The sequence below is a fragment of the Nematostella vectensis genome, chromosome 13, assembly GCF_932526225.1.
Source record: "Nematostella vectensis chromosome 13, jaNemVect1.1, whole genome shotgun sequence".
Lineage (NCBI taxonomy): Eukaryota > Metazoa > Cnidaria > Anthozoa > Actiniaria > Edwardsiidae > Nematostella > Nematostella vectensis.
Window position 1 is genome coordinate 3,263,770 of NC_064046.1, and position 18,333 is coordinate 3,282,102.

General features: G+C 39.7%; 2 protein-coding genes across 2 annotated transcripts; one reads left to right on the forward strand and one right to left on the reverse strand.

Annotated features, from left to right (window-relative positions):
* Nucleotides 1-8,565: 8,565 nt before the first annotated feature.
* Nucleotides 8,566-12,269, reverse strand: LOC116610924. Its single transcript, XM_048720928.1, has 2 exons — nt 9,921-12,269; nt 8,566-9,568 (listed from the first exon to the last, which is right to left on the reverse strand). Exons 1-2 carry the CDS (start codon nt 12,267-12,269, stop codon nt 8,741-8,743), a joined length of 3,177 nt encoding a protein of 1,058 aa, XP_048576885.1. The 3' UTR covers nt 8,566-8,740.
* Nucleotides 12,270-12,422: 153 nt separating this feature from the next.
* LOC116617942 lies at nt 12,423-15,437 on the forward strand. The gene is made up of 5 exons (XM_048720929.1): nt 12,423-12,681; nt 12,769-13,009; nt 13,603-13,837; nt 14,072-14,134; nt 14,557-15,437. Exons 1-5 carry the CDS (start codon nt 12,423-12,425, stop codon nt 15,007-15,009), a joined length of 1,251 nt encoding a protein of 416 aa, XP_048576886.1. The 3' UTR covers nt 15,010-15,437.
* The last annotated feature ends 2,896 nt before the right edge of the window (nt 15,438-18,333 follow it).

Below are 18,333 nucleotides of genomic sequence, written 5' to 3' on the forward strand. Positions count from 1 at the left end.
TTCTGTAAGTTCACGCGCGTCTACTCATTACCTACGCGCACTGTCTTTTCTTAGATCACAATTCTGATTGATCTCGCGCGTCTGCTCATCACCTACTCACACTGTCTATTGTTAGATCACAATTCCGACTGTTCACGCGCGTCTTCTCATTCCCTACGCGCACTGTTTACTGTTAGATAACAATTCCGATTGTTCACACGCGTCTGCCCATTACCTACGCGCACTGTCTATTGTTAGATTAAAATTCTAATTGATAACGCGCGTCTGCTTATCACCTACGCGCACTGTCTACTGTTAGATCACAATTCTGATTGTTCACACGCGTCTGCTCATTACCTACGAGCACTTTCTATTGTTAGATCACAATTCTGATAGTTCACGCACGTCTGCTCATTACCTACGCGCACTGTCTATTGTTAGATCACAATTCTGATTTTTCACGCGCGTCTGCTCATTACATACGCGCACTGTCTTCTGTTAGATCACAATTCTGATTGTTCACGCGCGTCTGCTCATTCCCTACGCGCACTGTCTACTGTTAGATCACAATTCTGAGTGTTCACGCGCGTCTGCTCATCACCTACTCACACTGTCTATTGTTAGATCACAATTCCGACTGTTCACGCGCGTCTGCTCATTACCTACGCGCACTGTCTTTTGTTAGATCACAATTCTGATTGTTCACACGCGTCTGCTCATTACCTACGCGCACTGTCTATTGTTAGATCACAATTCTAATTGATAACTCGCGTCTGCTCATCGCCTACGCGCACTGTCTACTTTTAGATCACAATTCCGACTGTTCACGCGCGTCTGCTCATCATCTACGCGCACTGTCTATTGTTAGATCACAATTCTGATTGTTCACGCGCGTCTGCTCATCACCTACTTAAACTGTCTTTTGTTAGATCACAATTCTGACTGTACACGCGCGTCTGCTCATCACCTACGCGCAGTGTCTATTGTTAGATCACAAATCTGATTATTCACGCGCGTCTGCTCATTACCTACTTACACTGTCTATTGTTAGATCACAATTCTGATTGTTCACACGTCTGCTCATTGCCTACGCGCACTGTCTATTGTTAGATCACAATTCTGATTGTCCACGCGCGTCTGCTCATCACCTACTTACACTGTCTATTGTTAGATCACAATTCTGATTGTTCACACGCGTCTGCTCATTGCCTACGCGCACTGTCTATTGTTAGATCACAATTCTGATTGTCCACGCGCGTCTGCTTATTCCCTACGGGCACTGTCTATTGTTAGATCAACATTCTGATTGTCCACGCGCGTCTGCTCATTCCCTACGCGCACTGTCTATTGTTTCATCACGATTCTGATTGTTCACGCGCGTCTTCTCATTCCCTACGCGCACTGTTTACTGTTAGATAACAATTCTGATTGTTCACACGCGTCTGCTCATTTTCTACGCGAACTGTCTACTGTTAGATCACAATTCTGATTGTTCACGCGCGTCTGCTCATCACCTACTCACACTGTCTATTGTTAGATCACAATTCTGATTGTTCACACGCGTCTGCTCATTACCTACGCGCACTGTTAATTGTTAGATCAACATTCTGATTGATCACGCGCGTCTGCTCATTCCCTACGCGCACTGTCTATTGTTATATCACAATTCTGATTGATCACGCGCGTCTGCTCATTCCCTACGCGTACTGTCTATTGTTAGATCATCATTCTAATTGATCACGCGCGTCTGCTCATTACCTACGCGTACTGTCTATTGTTAGATTAAAATTCTAATTGATAACGCGCGTCTGCTTATCACCTACGCGCACTGTCTACTGTTAGATCACAATTCTGATTGTTCACACGCGTCTGCTCATTACCTACGAGCACTTTCTATTGTTAGATCACAATTCTGATAGTTCACGCACGTCTGCTCATTACCTACGCGCACTGTCTATTGTTATATCACAATTCTGATTGATCACGCGCGTCTGCTCATTCCCTACGCGTACTGTCTATTGTTAGATCATCATTCTAATTGATCACGCGCGTCTGCTCATTACCTACGCGTACTGTCTATTGTTAGATTAAAATTCTAATTGATAACGCGCGTCTGCTTATCACCTACGCGCACTGTCTACTGTTAGATCACAATTCTGATTGTTCACACGCGTCTGCTCATTACCTACGAGCACTTTCTATTGTTAGATCACAATTCTGATAGTTCACGCACGTCTGCTCATTACCTACGCGCACTGTCTATTGTTAGATCACAATTCTGATTTTTCACGCGCGTCTGCTCATTACATACGCGCACTGTCTTCTGTTAGATCACAATTCTGATTGTTCACGCGCGTCTGCTCATTCCCTGCGCGCACTGTCTACTGTTAGATCACAATTCTGAGTGTTCACGCGCGTCTGCTCATCACCTACTCACACTGTCTATTGTTAGATCACAATTCCGACTGTTCACGCGCGTCTGCTCATTACCTACGCGCACTGTCTTTTGTTAGATCACAATTCTGATTGTTCACACGCGTCTGCCCATTACCTACGCGCACTGTCTATTGTTAGATCAACATTCTAATTGATCACACGCGTCTGCTCATTACCTACGCGTACTGTCTATTGTTAGATTAAAATTCTAATTGATAACGCGCGTCTGCTTATCACCTACGCGCACTGTCTACTGTTAGATCACAATTCTGATTGTTCACACGCGTCTGCTCATTACCTACGAGCACTTTCTATTGTTAGATCACAATTCTGATAGTTCACGCACGTCTGCTCATTACCTACGCGCACTGTCTATTGTTAGATCACAATTCTGATTTTTCACGCGCGTCTGCTCATTACATACGCGCACTGTCTTCTGTTAGATCACAATTCTGATTGTTCACGCGCGTCTGCTCATTCCCTACGCGCACTGTCTACTGTTAGATCACAATTCTGAGTGTTCACGCGCGTCTGCTCATCACCTACTCACACTGTCTATTGTTAGATCACAATTCCGACTGTTCACGCGCGTCTGCTCATTACCTACGCGCACTGTCTTTTGTTAGATCACAATTCTGATTGTTCACACGCATCTGCTCATTACCTACGCGCACTGTCTATTGTTAGATCACAATTCTAATTGATAACTCGCGTCTGCTCATCGCCTACGCGCACTGTCTACTTTTAGATCACAATTCCGACTGTTCACGCGCGTCTGCTCATCATCTACGCGCACTGTCTATTGTTAGATCACAATTCTGATTGTTCACGCGCGTCTGCTCATCACCTACTTAAACTGTCTTTTGTTAGATCACAATTCTGACTGTACACGCGCGTCTGCTCATCACCTACGCGCAGTGTCTATTGTTAGATCACAAATCTGATTATTCACGCGCGTCTGCTCATTACCTACTTACACTGTCTATTGTTAGATCACAATTCTGATTGTTCACACGTCTGCTCATTGCCTACGCGCACTGTCTATTGTTAGATCACAATTCTGATTGTCCACGCGCGTCTGCTCATCACCTACTTACACTGTCTATTGTTAGATCACAATTCTGATTGTTCACACGCGTCTGCTCATTGCCTACGCGCACTGTCTATTGTTAGATCACAATTCTGATTGTCCACGCGCGTCTGCTTATTCCCTACGGGCACTGTCTATTGTTAGATCAACATTCTGATTGTCCACGCGCGTCTGCTCATTCCCTACGCGCACTGTCTATTGTTTCATCACGATTCTGATTGTTCACGCGCGTCTTCTCATTCCCTACGCGCACTGTTTACTGTTAGATAACAATTCTGATTGTTCACACGCGTCTGCTCATTTTCTACGCGAACTGTCTACTGTTAGATCACAATTCTGATTGTTCACGCGCGTCTGCTCATCACCTACTCACACTGTTTATTGTTAGATCACAATTCTGATTGTTCACACGCGTCTGCTCATTACCTACGCGCACTGTTAATTGTTAGATCAACATTCTGATTGATCACGCGCGTCTGCTCATTCCCTACGCGCACTGTCTATTGTTATATCACAATTCTGATTGATCACGCGCGTCTGCTCATTCCCTACGCGTACTGTCTATTGTTAGATCATCATTCTAATTGATCACGCGCGTCTGCTCATTCCCTACACGCACTGTCTATTGTTAGATCACAATTCTGATTGAACACGCGCGTCTGCTCAATTCCTACGCGCACTGTCTATTGTTAGATCAACATTCTGATTGAACACGCGCGTCTGCTCAATCCCTACGCGCACTGTCTATTGTTAGATCACAATTCTGATTGAACACGCGCGTCTGCTCAATCCCTACGCGCACTGTCTATTGTTAGATCACAATTCTGATTGAACACGCGCGTCTGCTCAATCCCTACGCGCACTGTCTATTGTTAGATCAACATTCTGATTGAACACGCGCGTCTGCTCAATCCCTACGCGCACTGTCTATTGTTAGATCACAATTCTGATTGAACACGCGCGTCTGCTCAATCCCTACGCGCACTGTCTATTGTTAGATCACAATTCTGATTGAACACGCGCGTCTGCTCATTCCCTACGCGCACTGTCTATTGATCGATCAACATTCTTATTGATAACGCGCGTCTGCTCATCACCTACTCACACTGTCTATTGTTAGATCACAATTCTGATTGTTCACACGCGTCTGCTCATTACCTACGCGCACTGTTAATTGTTAGATCAACATTCTGATTGATCACGCGCGTCTGCTCATTCCCTACGCGCACTGTCTATTGTTATATCACAATTCTGATTGATCACGCGCGTCTGCTCATTCCATACGCGCACTGTCTATTGTTAGATTACAATTCTGATTGTTCACACGCGTCTGCTCATTCCCTACGCGCACTGTCTATTGTTAGATTAACATTCTAATTGATAACGCGCGTCTGCTCATCACCTACGCGCACTGTCTACTGTTAGATCACAATTCTGATTGTTCGCACGCGTCTGCTCATTACCTACGGGCACTTTCTATTGTTAGATCACAATTCTGTAAGTTCACGCGCGTCTACTCATTACCTACGCGCACTGTCTTTTCTTAGATCACAATTCTGATTGATCTCGCGCGTCTGCTCATCACCTACTCACACTGTCTATTGTTAGATCACAATTCCGACTGTTCACGCGCGTCTTCTCATTCCCTACGCGCACTGTTTACTGTTAGATAACAATTCCGATTGTTCACACGCGTCTGCCCATTACCTACGCGCACTGTCTATTGTTAGATCAACATTCTAATTGATCACACGCGTCTGCTCATTACCTACGCGTACTGTCTATTGTTAGATTAAAATTCTAATTGATAACGCGCGTCTGCTTATCACCTACGCGCACTGTCTACTGTTAGATCACAATTCTGATTGTTCACACGCGTCTGCTCATTACCTACGAGCACTTTCTATTGTTAGATCACAATTCTGATAGTTCACGCACGTCTGCTCATTACCTACGCGCACTGTCTATTGTTAGATCACAATTCTGATTTTTCACGCGCGTCTGCTCATTACATACGCGCACTGTCTTCTGTTAGATCACAATTCTGATTGATCACGCGCGTCTGCTCATTCCCTACGCGCACTGTCTACTGTTAGATCACAATTCTGATTGTTCACGCGCGTCTGCTCATTCCCTACGCGCACTGTCTACTGTTAGATCACAATTCTGAGTGTTCACGCGCGTCTGCTCATCACCTACTCACACTGTCTATTGTTAGATCACAATTCCGACTGTTCACGCGCGTCTGCTCATTACCTACGCGCACTGTCTTTTGTTAGATCACAATTCTGATTGTTCACACGCGTCTGCCCATTACCTACGCGCACTGTCTATTGTTAGATCAACATTCTAATTGATCACACGCGTCTGCTCATTACCTACGCGTACTGTCTATTGTTAGATTAAAATTCTAATTGATAACGCGCGTCTGCTTATCACCTACGCGCACTGTCTACTGTTAGATCACAATTCTGATTGTTCACACGCGTCTGCTCAGTACCTACGAGCACTTTCTATTGTTAGATCACAATTCTGATAGTTCACGCACGTCTGCTCATTACCTACGCGCACTGTCTATTGTTAGATCACAATTCTGATTTTTCACGCGCGTCTGCTCATTACATACGCGCACTGTCTTCTGTTAGATCACAATTCTGATTGTTCACGCGCGTCTGCTCATTCCCTACGCGCACTGTCTACTGTTAGATCACAATTCTGAGTGTTCACGCGCGTCTGCTCATCACCTACTCACACTGTCTATTGTTAGATCACAATTCCGACTGTTCACGCGCGTCTGCTCATTACCTACGCGCACTGTCTTTTGTTAGATCACAATTCTGATTGTTCACACGCGTCTGCTCATTACCTACGCGCACTGTCTATTGTTAGATCACAATTCTAATTGATAACTCGCGTCTGCTCATCGCCTACGCGCACTGTCTACTTTTAGATCACAATTCCGACTGTTCACGCGCGTCTGCTCATCATCTACGCGCACTGTCTATTGTTAGATCACAATTCTGATTGTTCACGCGCGTCTGCTCATCACCTACTTAAACTGTCTTTTGTTAGATCACAATTCTGACTGTACACGCGCGTCTGCTCATCACCTACGCGCAGTGTCTATTGTTAGCACAGGAAAAAAATATGATTTCCCAATTCTAACATTTTGGGTTATAGTTGGGAAAATTTCCCAATAATGTGAAAAAATGGGGAAAACTGAAACAAGAATTGGGAAATTATTGAGTTCCAATCTAAGCCAAAACTTCCTTTCACAAAAAATTCACTTTAATGGAATAAGATGGGATTTATTCCCAATAAAATCCCATTACTGGGAAATGGATGTGAATTCATACACAATAAATACCCAAAACTGGAAATCAAATACATGTATTTTCCCAATAAAATCCCACTACTGGGAAATGGATGTGAATTCATACACAATAAATACCCAAAACTGGGAATCAAATAGATGTATTTTCCCAATAAAATCCCACTACTGGGAAATGGATGTGAATTCGTACACAATAAATACCCAAAACTGGGAATCAAATACATGTATTTTCCCAATAAAATCCCTGTACTGGGAAATGGATGTGAATTCGTACACAATAAATACCCAAAACTGGGAATCAAATACATGTATTTTCCCAATAAAATCCTACTACTGGGAAATGGATGTGAATTCATACACAATAAATACCCAAAACTGGGAATCAAATACATGTATTTTCCCAATAAAATCCCACTACTGGGAAATGGATGTGAATTCATACACAATAAATACCCAAAACTGGGAATCAAATACATGTATTTTCCCAATAAAATCCCACTATTGGGAAATGGATGTGAATTCATACACAATAAATACCCAAAACTGGGAATCAAATACATGTATTTTCCCAATAAAATCCCACTACTGGGAAATGGATGTGAATTCATACACAATAAATACCCAAAACTGGAAATCAAATACATGTATTTTCCCAATAAAATCCCACTACTGGGAAATGGATGTGAATTCATACACAATAAATACCCAAAACTGGGAATCAAATAGATGTATTTTCCCAATAAAATCCCACTACTGGGAAATGGATGTGAATTCATACACAATAAATACCCAAAACTGGGAATCAAATACATGTATTTTCCCAATAAAATCCCTGTACTGGGAAATGGATGTGAATTCGTACACAATAAATACCCAAAACTGGGAATCAAATACATGTATTTTCCCAATAAAATCCTACTACTGGGAAATGGATGTGAATTCATACACAATAAATACCCAAAACTGGGAATCAAATACATGTATTTTCCCAATAAAATCCCACTACTGGGAAATGGATGTGAATTCATACACAATAAATACCCAAAACTGGGAATCAAATACATGTATTTTCCCAATAAAATCCCACTATTGGGAAATGGATGTGAATTCATACACAATAAATACCCAAAACTGGGAATCAAATACATGTATTTTCCCAATAAAATCCCACTACTGGGAAATGGATGTGAATTCATACACAATAAATACCCAAAACTGGGTATCAAATACATGTATTTTCCCAATAAAATCCCTGTACTGGGAAATGGATGTGAATTTATACACAATAAATACCCAAAACTGGGAATCAAATACATGTATTTTCCCAATAAAATCCCACTACTGGGAAATGGATGTGAATTCATACACAATAAATACCCAAAACTGGGTATCAAATACATGTATTTTCCCAATAAAATCCCTGTACTGGGAAATGGATGTGAATTCATACACAATAAATACCCAAAACTGGGAATCAAATTTATGTATTTTCCCAATAAAATCCCACTACTGGGAAATGGATGTGAATTCATACACAATAAATACCCAAAACTGGGAATCAAATACATGTATTTTCCCAATAAAATCCCACTACTGGGAAATGCATGTGAATTCATACACAATAAATACCCAAAACTGGGAATCAAATACATGTATTTTCCCAATAAAATCCCTGTACTGGGAAATGGATGTGAATTCATACACAATAAATACCCAAAACAGGGAATCAAATACATGTGTGTATATTTTCTGCATTGAAAATAAGTAATACAATTATTACTAATTAACCAAGTAAGATTGCTGTTCAAGTCTATATTAAAATTAAATATGATAAGATTGATCGCTTACAGTAAAATGTACATTTTGTGCTCAGCTGTGCAGCACACATTCCAAGATGAATTTTATACTGACTTTTGCCAAATGTTTCCACTTATCCAGTGACCATTTGCAATACCGATTATGGAATCAAAGACCACAGTGTTTCTTGCTTGCCTGGAAAAGCTTTCTCTTACAAATCTATTGGGATGTTGTTGTTTCTCCACATAGAAATACACCTCAACTGCCTTGTTAGACAAATCAACACTTGACACTCTTCCGTACCAAATATCCCCTTGCTTTTCGCCTTGAATGAACAACATGTCATCTTTTTCTGGATACACAGGGACCAAGAGCCTTGGAACATCTTTTAACTGTCTATCATAATCCACAACAGTTTGAAGGTTTGTCTGAGCATGCTTGTACAACATCACCTTTCTCTGTACACTTTGATGTGAAAAGATGACTGAATTATCATTGGGTTGTAATTTGACTTTAGGAAAGCCACTCCATACATTAACATCAATTTCTCCTTCAGAGGATTTGTTAAAAGGCTTTATAAAACCTTCAATCAATACACTGTGATTATTGTCTAGTACAAATCTTATCAACAAGAACCGCTTTATCTGGACAATACATTCACCATCCTCCAACGAAGCAATAATATTGTCATTACTTGATAAGACCAAGCCATTAAATCCAACATTACTTAAAAAACATTTCCCTGAAGTAGATGCAATTCTAGATGCCGATTGAACAGACTGTGGGAGTGATAAAATGGAATTGATTCTAGAACATTCATTGTCTGTTAACTCAATTACTTGCAATTGAGGTTTTCTTGAGCCTATTAGCAATCCTTCACATTTACTGGCTGTACAGATTTTCCTAGCCTCATCCTCAGACTTGACAATGCCCTGATTAAAAAAAATGTACATTTTTATGTACTAACCATTAAACAGATTACATGTATAGAGCCTTTTGATAAATCCCAAAGTGCTGTGGTTTTTGCACTTGATGCCAAATTTATTCTTTTAAATTTTATTTACATTGTAAAAACTTCAAAAGAATATAATTTGACATAAAATGTGATAAACAAAGCATTCTGGTATTTATAAGACTATAAACAGCTCTAGATGTTAATCAATCAATATGCAAATAAATGAATGATTATATATATTCAGTCCATATTTGTTTACTTTTATTATTACTTCAAATAATGGAATGTCCTGCGACTAAAAAGATTTACATTGATGACACAGTACATACCTCAATCTTATCATCCTTTTCTTCAATGGGGAGATCACCATGTGCTTGTTCCAAACTTTTCAAGCTTTCTCTTCTACATTCTGCTTTAGCAAATGTCATTTCTAATCCTTTACAGTTGTGGGAGCGCCCTACATATTTCTTTACAGCTCTTTCAAACACAGCGCACCAATAGTTGTCTGATGCTGCAAAGTTTATCAGGTCTTCATGTGCATGTGTCAAATTGTGTACCGATATTGTGCACATTTCAAGTCCTTGTGTCTCCTCAATTCTTATTATCAGTGTTTGTGCAAGTCTCTCATGTAGCTGTATCATGCTATCCGTCCAGCCATTCCTCCCACTATAGAAGTGCAGTTCAGTTAGGTAGGAAACTAAACTTATGATTTCAAGTTCTTTAGGGTCTGGAATCTTATCCTCTACAATGCATCCTAGCATTGGAAAGAAAAATTTCTGAAAAGATTCTGCTTTCCAGTGTCCAAGGCCTTTGTGTTCTTTGCCAATTGAAGTAGGAATACGTCCTTGTTTAAATTCTGTGTTCCAAGGAAATTGTGCAATTTGCTCATCTACATATACAGCATCTAATAACTCTAGCTGTAACAGTCTTGAAAGTTGGTTTTTGCATATATTCAAAGGCAGAGTATGGAAAATGTCATAAACCATGTGGTATAAACAGTCAAACTTATAGAGGGGATACAAATATTGATGAAATATTGGAGTTCCAGTAAATCCTTCCTGTGATGATAGTTTCTTTCGTACACTTACTCGGTTTTCATTGTCTAGATCATAAAAGATACTCTCCTCTGCTGTCACATCTCTCTTCTCCCATGGATGCCGAGCATGAAAACGATTATCACCATAATAATAGTGAGTTGATTGAAGACTTTGCTGTCCTACCATCTTACATCTCCTACAAGCACATTTCCCCTGGTTCAAGTACTTTCCAAACTCACATTGTCCTGGGTGATCTGCAGCCCAGCACAGTAACATAACACGCACTGTTTCAATTTCATGTGCTTCATAATCAGGAACAGTAATAGCATTTGAAGGATAAGGAACTTCAAAGCCATGTATGAAGCCATCACAGAGGTCATTAATGAGTGGCTGTATAAATGGATCATAAGCCTCTGGTACACCTTTTGGCACAGTTGTACACGGTACAAAACCAATAACATATACTTCATCAATATGTGATCTATCTGTCTTGAACATATTTAATATGGAAACTTCAAGAGAACCACAACTTCTGCCACTTGTACTGAATGGCTGCCAGCCATCCCAGTGTCCGATTAATGCCAGATTCAAAGGAGAACCCCTTGCTACTTCAGCTTTATGTGAAAATTTATTAAAACATTCTGGACATTCGAGCAATGACAAACCATCAATATCTTTTGGAGATGAATTGATTAAGTCTGATGAAATAACAGTGAGACACTCCCCGCACCTTGTTGGGACAGTCCACAATTGATCTGGGTCCCAAAACCACTGCACCTCTAACCATCTTTCCCCATCCCAAACCTCTTTTTTTAAGGGCCAACTTGTGTTTCTCTTTAACCAGTGTTCTCGTTCTTGCCAATGTGATAGCATTTTCCTACACATATTTAGATTCCGAAACCAGTTCTTTAGCTTTTCATGTAAACCAAGATAGTAATACTTTATATATCCACATTTTCCACAGTTGGGGCATAACTCATTTTTACTCTCCATAATACCCCACTTACGGGAATACAGGTACTTTTTAGTTGTCTTACCATTTCTTGTGAAAGACTTCTCTGCTCGACAAATGCAAATATAATATTCCTTTGGGTCTGTGAATCCCTCTTCTTTCAAAAGCGACTGTACTTCTGACCAAGATTTTGGCCATAGAGAAGCCAAAATATCCTCATCAATTTCTGGATCAAGGTTGGTAAATAACATTGTCCTCCCATAACTCAAAATATCCTCGAATGTTTTTATTGAACACCCACTATTATCCACAATAGTCATAGCTTGCAGAACAGCCTTTACAACAAGTCTTTTGTAAGGGTTGCCTTGATTGAAGTCATCTTCCATGTCATTTCTATTTTCATTGTCATGATTCATACATACATCTTGGACAACATTTATTTCGCAATCGATATTTTCTGAAGTTTCCATCGTGACATCAGATGTTTCATGTTCTTCAAACGTATTTTGTCCAAAAGCTTCGTCCTCTTTCGAGTTGTGAAATGAAGATGATATACGAGCTTCGTTCCAGTGCCGTAGTTCTGTTTTCCTTGTAACAGCTCTTCCTTTACAGCGATAGCACCTACAATGAACATGTCTATAAGATAATTCAGTACAGCTGCATGTGGATACTTCTTTTCTTGACCACATTTCGACGTTGAATCCACCATATATTCCTCTTGTAGCTCTTTGCACGCATCCGCCATCTTTGTTTACCACAGGAAGCCCAAATTCAGCACTTGTTAGCCAATAGTGAGAAAGCTTATACCAACAACTAAAACGGCGGGAAAAAACTACCAATCAATGCCGCTGTTAGAAAAATTGAAGGAAAGGCGGGCAAAATTGACCAATGAGATAGCAAATAGACTCATGAACAGCGTAGCTTGCCCGGCCTTGCTGTATTTTCACTGCAAATATTCCAAGATGGATGACTCGATTGTACAAGAAGGGCAGAGTGGTACGAGTCAGGTGAACGAAAACGCTCAAATTCTTACGGACAAGAACGATTTGGAATCGAAAATTAAAGATCTATTCGGCGAGGAAGTTTTAAATGCTTTCAAACGTGAGTATGCATGCACTGCTTTCACAAAAATACTGAACTAAATTTGAAACCCCACTCAACAGAGCAACTTTTTCTTTCTTGAACTAGGTGAACAAGTTGTCAATGAGATGGCTATTTCAGACCTCTTGGAAAGGAAAGCGGATGCCACAATCTTTCAAAGACTTTCCTTGTGTTACGGTAAAGCGGTCATTTTCAAGAAGGAGTTTAGTTTTCTCAAAAGACAAAAGGCATCTTTTGGCGCCAAAACGTCCCCTTCTCCTCCGCCAAAACCGACTATGGCCGACTTACAACAGCTGAATCCAGAAATGAAGCACTTATATCTTACAAAGTAAGCTATTTAACTTATTTTGTGTTACAAATATTTTGTTTGTTTGTCAGCAAATATTCAACTACAATGGATTAATCAGATGACATGGTCATCTTGTCTTGAGGACCTCGAGGTATTAAAAATGGCTGCCTTGTTATGTGAGCGAATCCATTTCCATCGAGGTTGTTTCAGCTACTAATGCATTTGAATCATTCATAATATATTCTAAGGTTGCCAATTTATGTTTTAACAAAGATATTTGAGTAAGTTTTCTTTTGGTAAACTTGTTTTATTAAAATGTAAGATCAGAACATTTGGATTCTTAGAATAGGTTAAAAACACTCCCCCTGTTTTGGTGGTCCTTTTTATTGTTCTCGGAAACTAAACAAACTTTGTATTTCACAAAATCCAATACAAACAAAAACTATTAAATTACAAAACTCAATGCTGATCATGCAAGTACATCGAGCTGCAGTAGCCCATGCCATGTGCAAGAGTTTCAGCCACAGAAAGCCCAAATATAAAAAGCAAACGATGTTTATGGGCACAGGGCACCCAATATATTATTATCAACAAAAATAGTACCCACATTGATTGCATTTTATTTTATTTAGACGTAAAAAAATAGGGGTATTAGCAGCAAACAAATGGACTGAATTTCCAAAGTTTAACTCGCCTGAGGCCAAAGCTGAACTAGATGCATTTGCCGAAAACATAGAGAAAGAATGTGGCATAAAAGAGATCAATTTTGGAAAGGAAGGAATAAAGAAGCACATACAGAGTTTTTGCAATGAACAACGTAGATACAACAAAAAACGAAAACGTCCATCTTATGATGATGATTATAAGGTAATAAAAATATTTCTTTTAATTGCATTGTTTGTTTATTTATGTGCTTTTGCATGTCTGCAGGTTTGTTAATAGTTTTCGTCAACTGAAGTGATCAACTTTTTTGTACACTTGGCATTTCGTTGACTAAATGTAATGTAAATGTACCATCAATTGCAAAGCACACAGACACAAGTAGTCATTTTGTATCTATGAGAGTTGCACTTCAGTTATAGTATTTTTTAACTTTTGTAGATTCCAAGTTCCCAGGCCATAAAAAAAGAGATGCAAAGCAACCATAGCTCATCAGATCTAGAGGTAAATTTTGTTTTAGCATACCTAAGTAAATTTGATACTTTGTAGAATCTAGTATTAATGTGTTATCATACTAAATATCTTATATATAAGTATTATCTCATATTTTCATGAAAACTTGCAGTGTGGATACTTTAAATGGGACCACTTTAAGATATTGTGATTGAATGACAATTGTGAATTAAAACAAAGCATTTTTACTAAAACAATGTCGACCAATCAGATCACAAAGAACAAAAACTTAATAAGCTGAAGTTTCCTAAGTTGAAGTGCTTTGTTTCTATTCATAATTTGTCATGCAATCACATTCTCAAAGTGGTCCCAGTTGAAATGTCCACACTGTAATGCATTTTTAAAGTATTTTCAAAGCATTAATGAACCTTGCAAAATGTATTAAATGCTGATAATGTGTATTTTGACTACAGGAAAGCTCAGTAGATCTAGACAGAGAGGGGGAACAGGATGAACATTTAGAACAGGATGGAAGTAGTGCTGGAGACACAGAGATTTTGAGTGATGATGAGATGGAAGGAAGCCAGTGCCCTATAAGCCCCAAAATTCCAAAACCCAGCACTAGCACTTCAAGCCCAGAAGATGCGAAAGCAGGTGATCAAGTTGAAGCTCTACCATTAAAAATAAAGAGGGCAGTGATTAAATCAGTGTTTGGTAAACAACTCACCAGAGAGGTGTGTGTTGATGTACTTAAAAATAAATTCTTTTTGAAAAGCAATGCCTTAACATCTCTTTCACCTAGTCAGGCAATAGCAGTACTTATTAGAAAACTTGTAAGTCAAAAATACGTAGAATTTAAAACACCACCGTCTCAGATAACATCTATTAATGATGTAAACGTGTTAAAGGAAATTTCACTGATTTGAGGTAGACACTTAATTATACACTTGTCTTTGTTAGGTTCTTTATATCTTCTAAAAGCTTAATTCGTTATTTGCTTCAAAATATTTAGAAATAGTTTGAGAAATTTAGCTTGTTTGAATTGGATATGCTGAAGTTGTAGCCACTAGTGATGTGAGGCAGGCTTAACAGCTTAAATCTTTATGTGATATTGATCTAATAGGTCTGTGCATGTTGATATTAATTGTTGTGTAACTTCTGAGTATTGACATGGGCAATATTTGATGCAAATGTCATGTCATGTGCAATAATCTTGGGTATTTGTATAGCATTACAATCATCACCCACTTGCACATCAAATTAATATTGTATTTAAGTTAACCAAAACATGGCACTTCTGCTGTTAATGTTTATCACGAATTTATGTTACAGTAAATAAAACGTTTTGAAAGTATTGTTGTTGTTTGCAATCACTTTTTAAGTCCAAAATATTATATCCAAATACAAGTATTGTTATAATATATTCAAATTATTAATTTGTAATAATATAATAGAGTGCAAACAATACATGTATAACTGTGAAACTTTAGTAATACTAAATTGTACTAAATAGTGTTATCCCTATTGTTTTCTATTGTTTAATTAGCACTATTTTGTACTATTTAGTAATTTGTATTTCACGCTTTTACTGTTTGCACTCTAACAATCCTTGTATTGGGTTATTGTGAATTCAGATTTCCCACGTTGGGATATTAATTGAGTTGGGTTGGGTTATTATTGGGACATTAAATTCCCCCCAAGTTGGGTTATTATTGGGACATTAAATTCCCCAAGTTGTGTAATTATTGGGACATGAAATTCCCCAAGTTGGGTTATTATTGGGACATCAAATTCCCAAGTTGGGTAATTATTGGGACATCAAATTCCCAAGTTGGGTTATTATTGGGACATTAAATTCCCCAAGTTGGGTTATTATTGGGACATCAAATTCCCAAGTTGGGTAATTATTGGGACATCAAATTCCCAAGTTGGGTTATTATTGAGACATTAAATTCCCCAAGTTGGGTTATTATTGGGACATCAAATTCCCAAGTTGGGTTATTATTGGGACATTAAATTCCCCAAGTTGGGTTATTATTGGGACATTAAATTCCCCAAGTTGGGTTATTATTGGGGCATCAAATTCCCAAGTTGGGTTATTATTGGGGCATCAAATTCCCAAGTTGGGTTATTATTGGGACATTAAATTCCCCAAGTTGGGTTATTATTGGGGTTTTGTTGTCCCAACATTGGTTTTGGTATCACTTTCCCATTTTGGGGATTTTTGCTGAAATTCCCAACTTTTCCCCAAAAAAAATCCCTTTTTTTCCCATTTTGGGAAATCATATTTTTTTCCTGTGTAGATCACAAATCTGATTATTCACGCGCGTCTGCTCATTACCTACTTACACTGTCTATTGTTAGATCACAATTCTGATTGTTCACACGTCTGCTCATTGCCTACGCGCACTGTCTATTGTTAGATCACAATTCTGATTGTCCACGCGCGTCTGCTCATCACCTACTTACACTGTCTATTGTTAGATCACAATTCTGATTGTTCACACGCGTCTGCTCATTGCCTACGCGCACTGTCTATTGTTAGATCACAATTCTGATTGTCCACGCGCGTCTGCTTATTCCCTACGGGCACTGTCTATTGTTAGATCAACATTCTGATTGTCCACGCGCGTCTGCTCATTCCCTACGCGCACTGTCTATTGTTTCATCACGATTCTGATTGTTCACGCGCGTCTTCTCATTCCCTACGCGCACTGTTTACTGTTAGATAACAATTCTGATTGTTCACACGCGTCTGCTCATTTTCTACGCGAACTTTCTACTGTTAGATCACAATTCTGATTGTTCACGGGCGTCTGCTCATTCCCTACGCGCAGTGTCTACTGTTAGATCACAATTCTGATTGTTCACGTGCGTCTGCTCATTCCGTACGCGCACTGTCTACTGTTAGATCACAATTCTGATTGTTCACGCGCGTCTGCTAATTCCCTACGCGCACTGTCTATTGTTAGATTACAATTCTGATTGTTCACACGCGTCTGCTCATTCCCTACGCGCACTGTCTACTGTTAGATCACAATTCTGATTGTTCACACGCGTCTGCTCATTCACTACGCGCACTGTCTACTGTTAGATCACAATTCTAATTGTTCACACGCGTCTGCTCATTCCCTACGCGCGCTCTCTATTGTTAGATTAACATTCTGATTGTTCACACGCGTCTGCTCATCACCTACGCGCACTGTCTACTGTTAGATTACAATTCTGATTAATCACGCGCGTCTGCTCATTCCCTACGCGCACTGTCTATTGTTAGATAACAATTCTGATTGTCCACGCGCGTCTGCTCATTCCCTACGCGCGCTCTCTATTGTTAGATCAACATTCTGATTGATCACGCGCGTCTGCTTATTCCCTATGCGCACTGTGTACTGTTAGATCACAATTCTGATTGTTCACACGCGTCTGCTCATTACCTACGGGCACTTTCTATTGTTAGATCACAATTCTGATAGTTCACGCGCGTCTGCTCATTACCTACGCTCACTGTCTATTGTTAGATCACAATTCTGATTGTTCACGCGCGTCTGCTCATTACCTACGCGCACCGTCTTTTGTTAGATCACAATGCTGATTGATCACGCGCGTCTTCTCATCACCTACTCACACTGTCTATTGTTAGATCACAATTCCGACTGTTCACGCGCGTCTTCTCATTCCCAACGCGCACTGTTTACTGTTAAATAACAATTCTGATTGTTCACACGCGTCTGCTCATTCCCTACGCGCACTGTGTATTGTTAGATCACAAATCTGATGGTTCACACGCGTCTGCCTATTACCTACGCGCAGTGTCTACTGTTAGACCATAATTCTGATTGTTCACGCGCGTCTGCTCATCCCCTACGCGCACTGTCTATTGTTAGATCAACATTCTGATTGATCACGCGCGTCTGCTTATCACCTACGCGCACTGTCTATTGTTAGATTAACAATCTAATTGATAACGCGCGTCTGCTAATCACCTACGCGCACTGTCTACTGTTAGACCATAATTCTGATTGTTCACGCGCGTCTGCTCATTACCTACGGGCACTTTCTATTGTTAGATCACAATTCTGATAGTTCACGCGCGTCTGCTTATTACCTACGCGCACTGTCTATTGTTAGATCACAATTCTGATTTTTCACGCGCGTCTGCTCATTACCTACGCGCACTGTCAATTGTTAGATCAACATTCTGATTGATCACGCGCGTCTGCTCATTCCCTACGCGCACTGTCTATTGT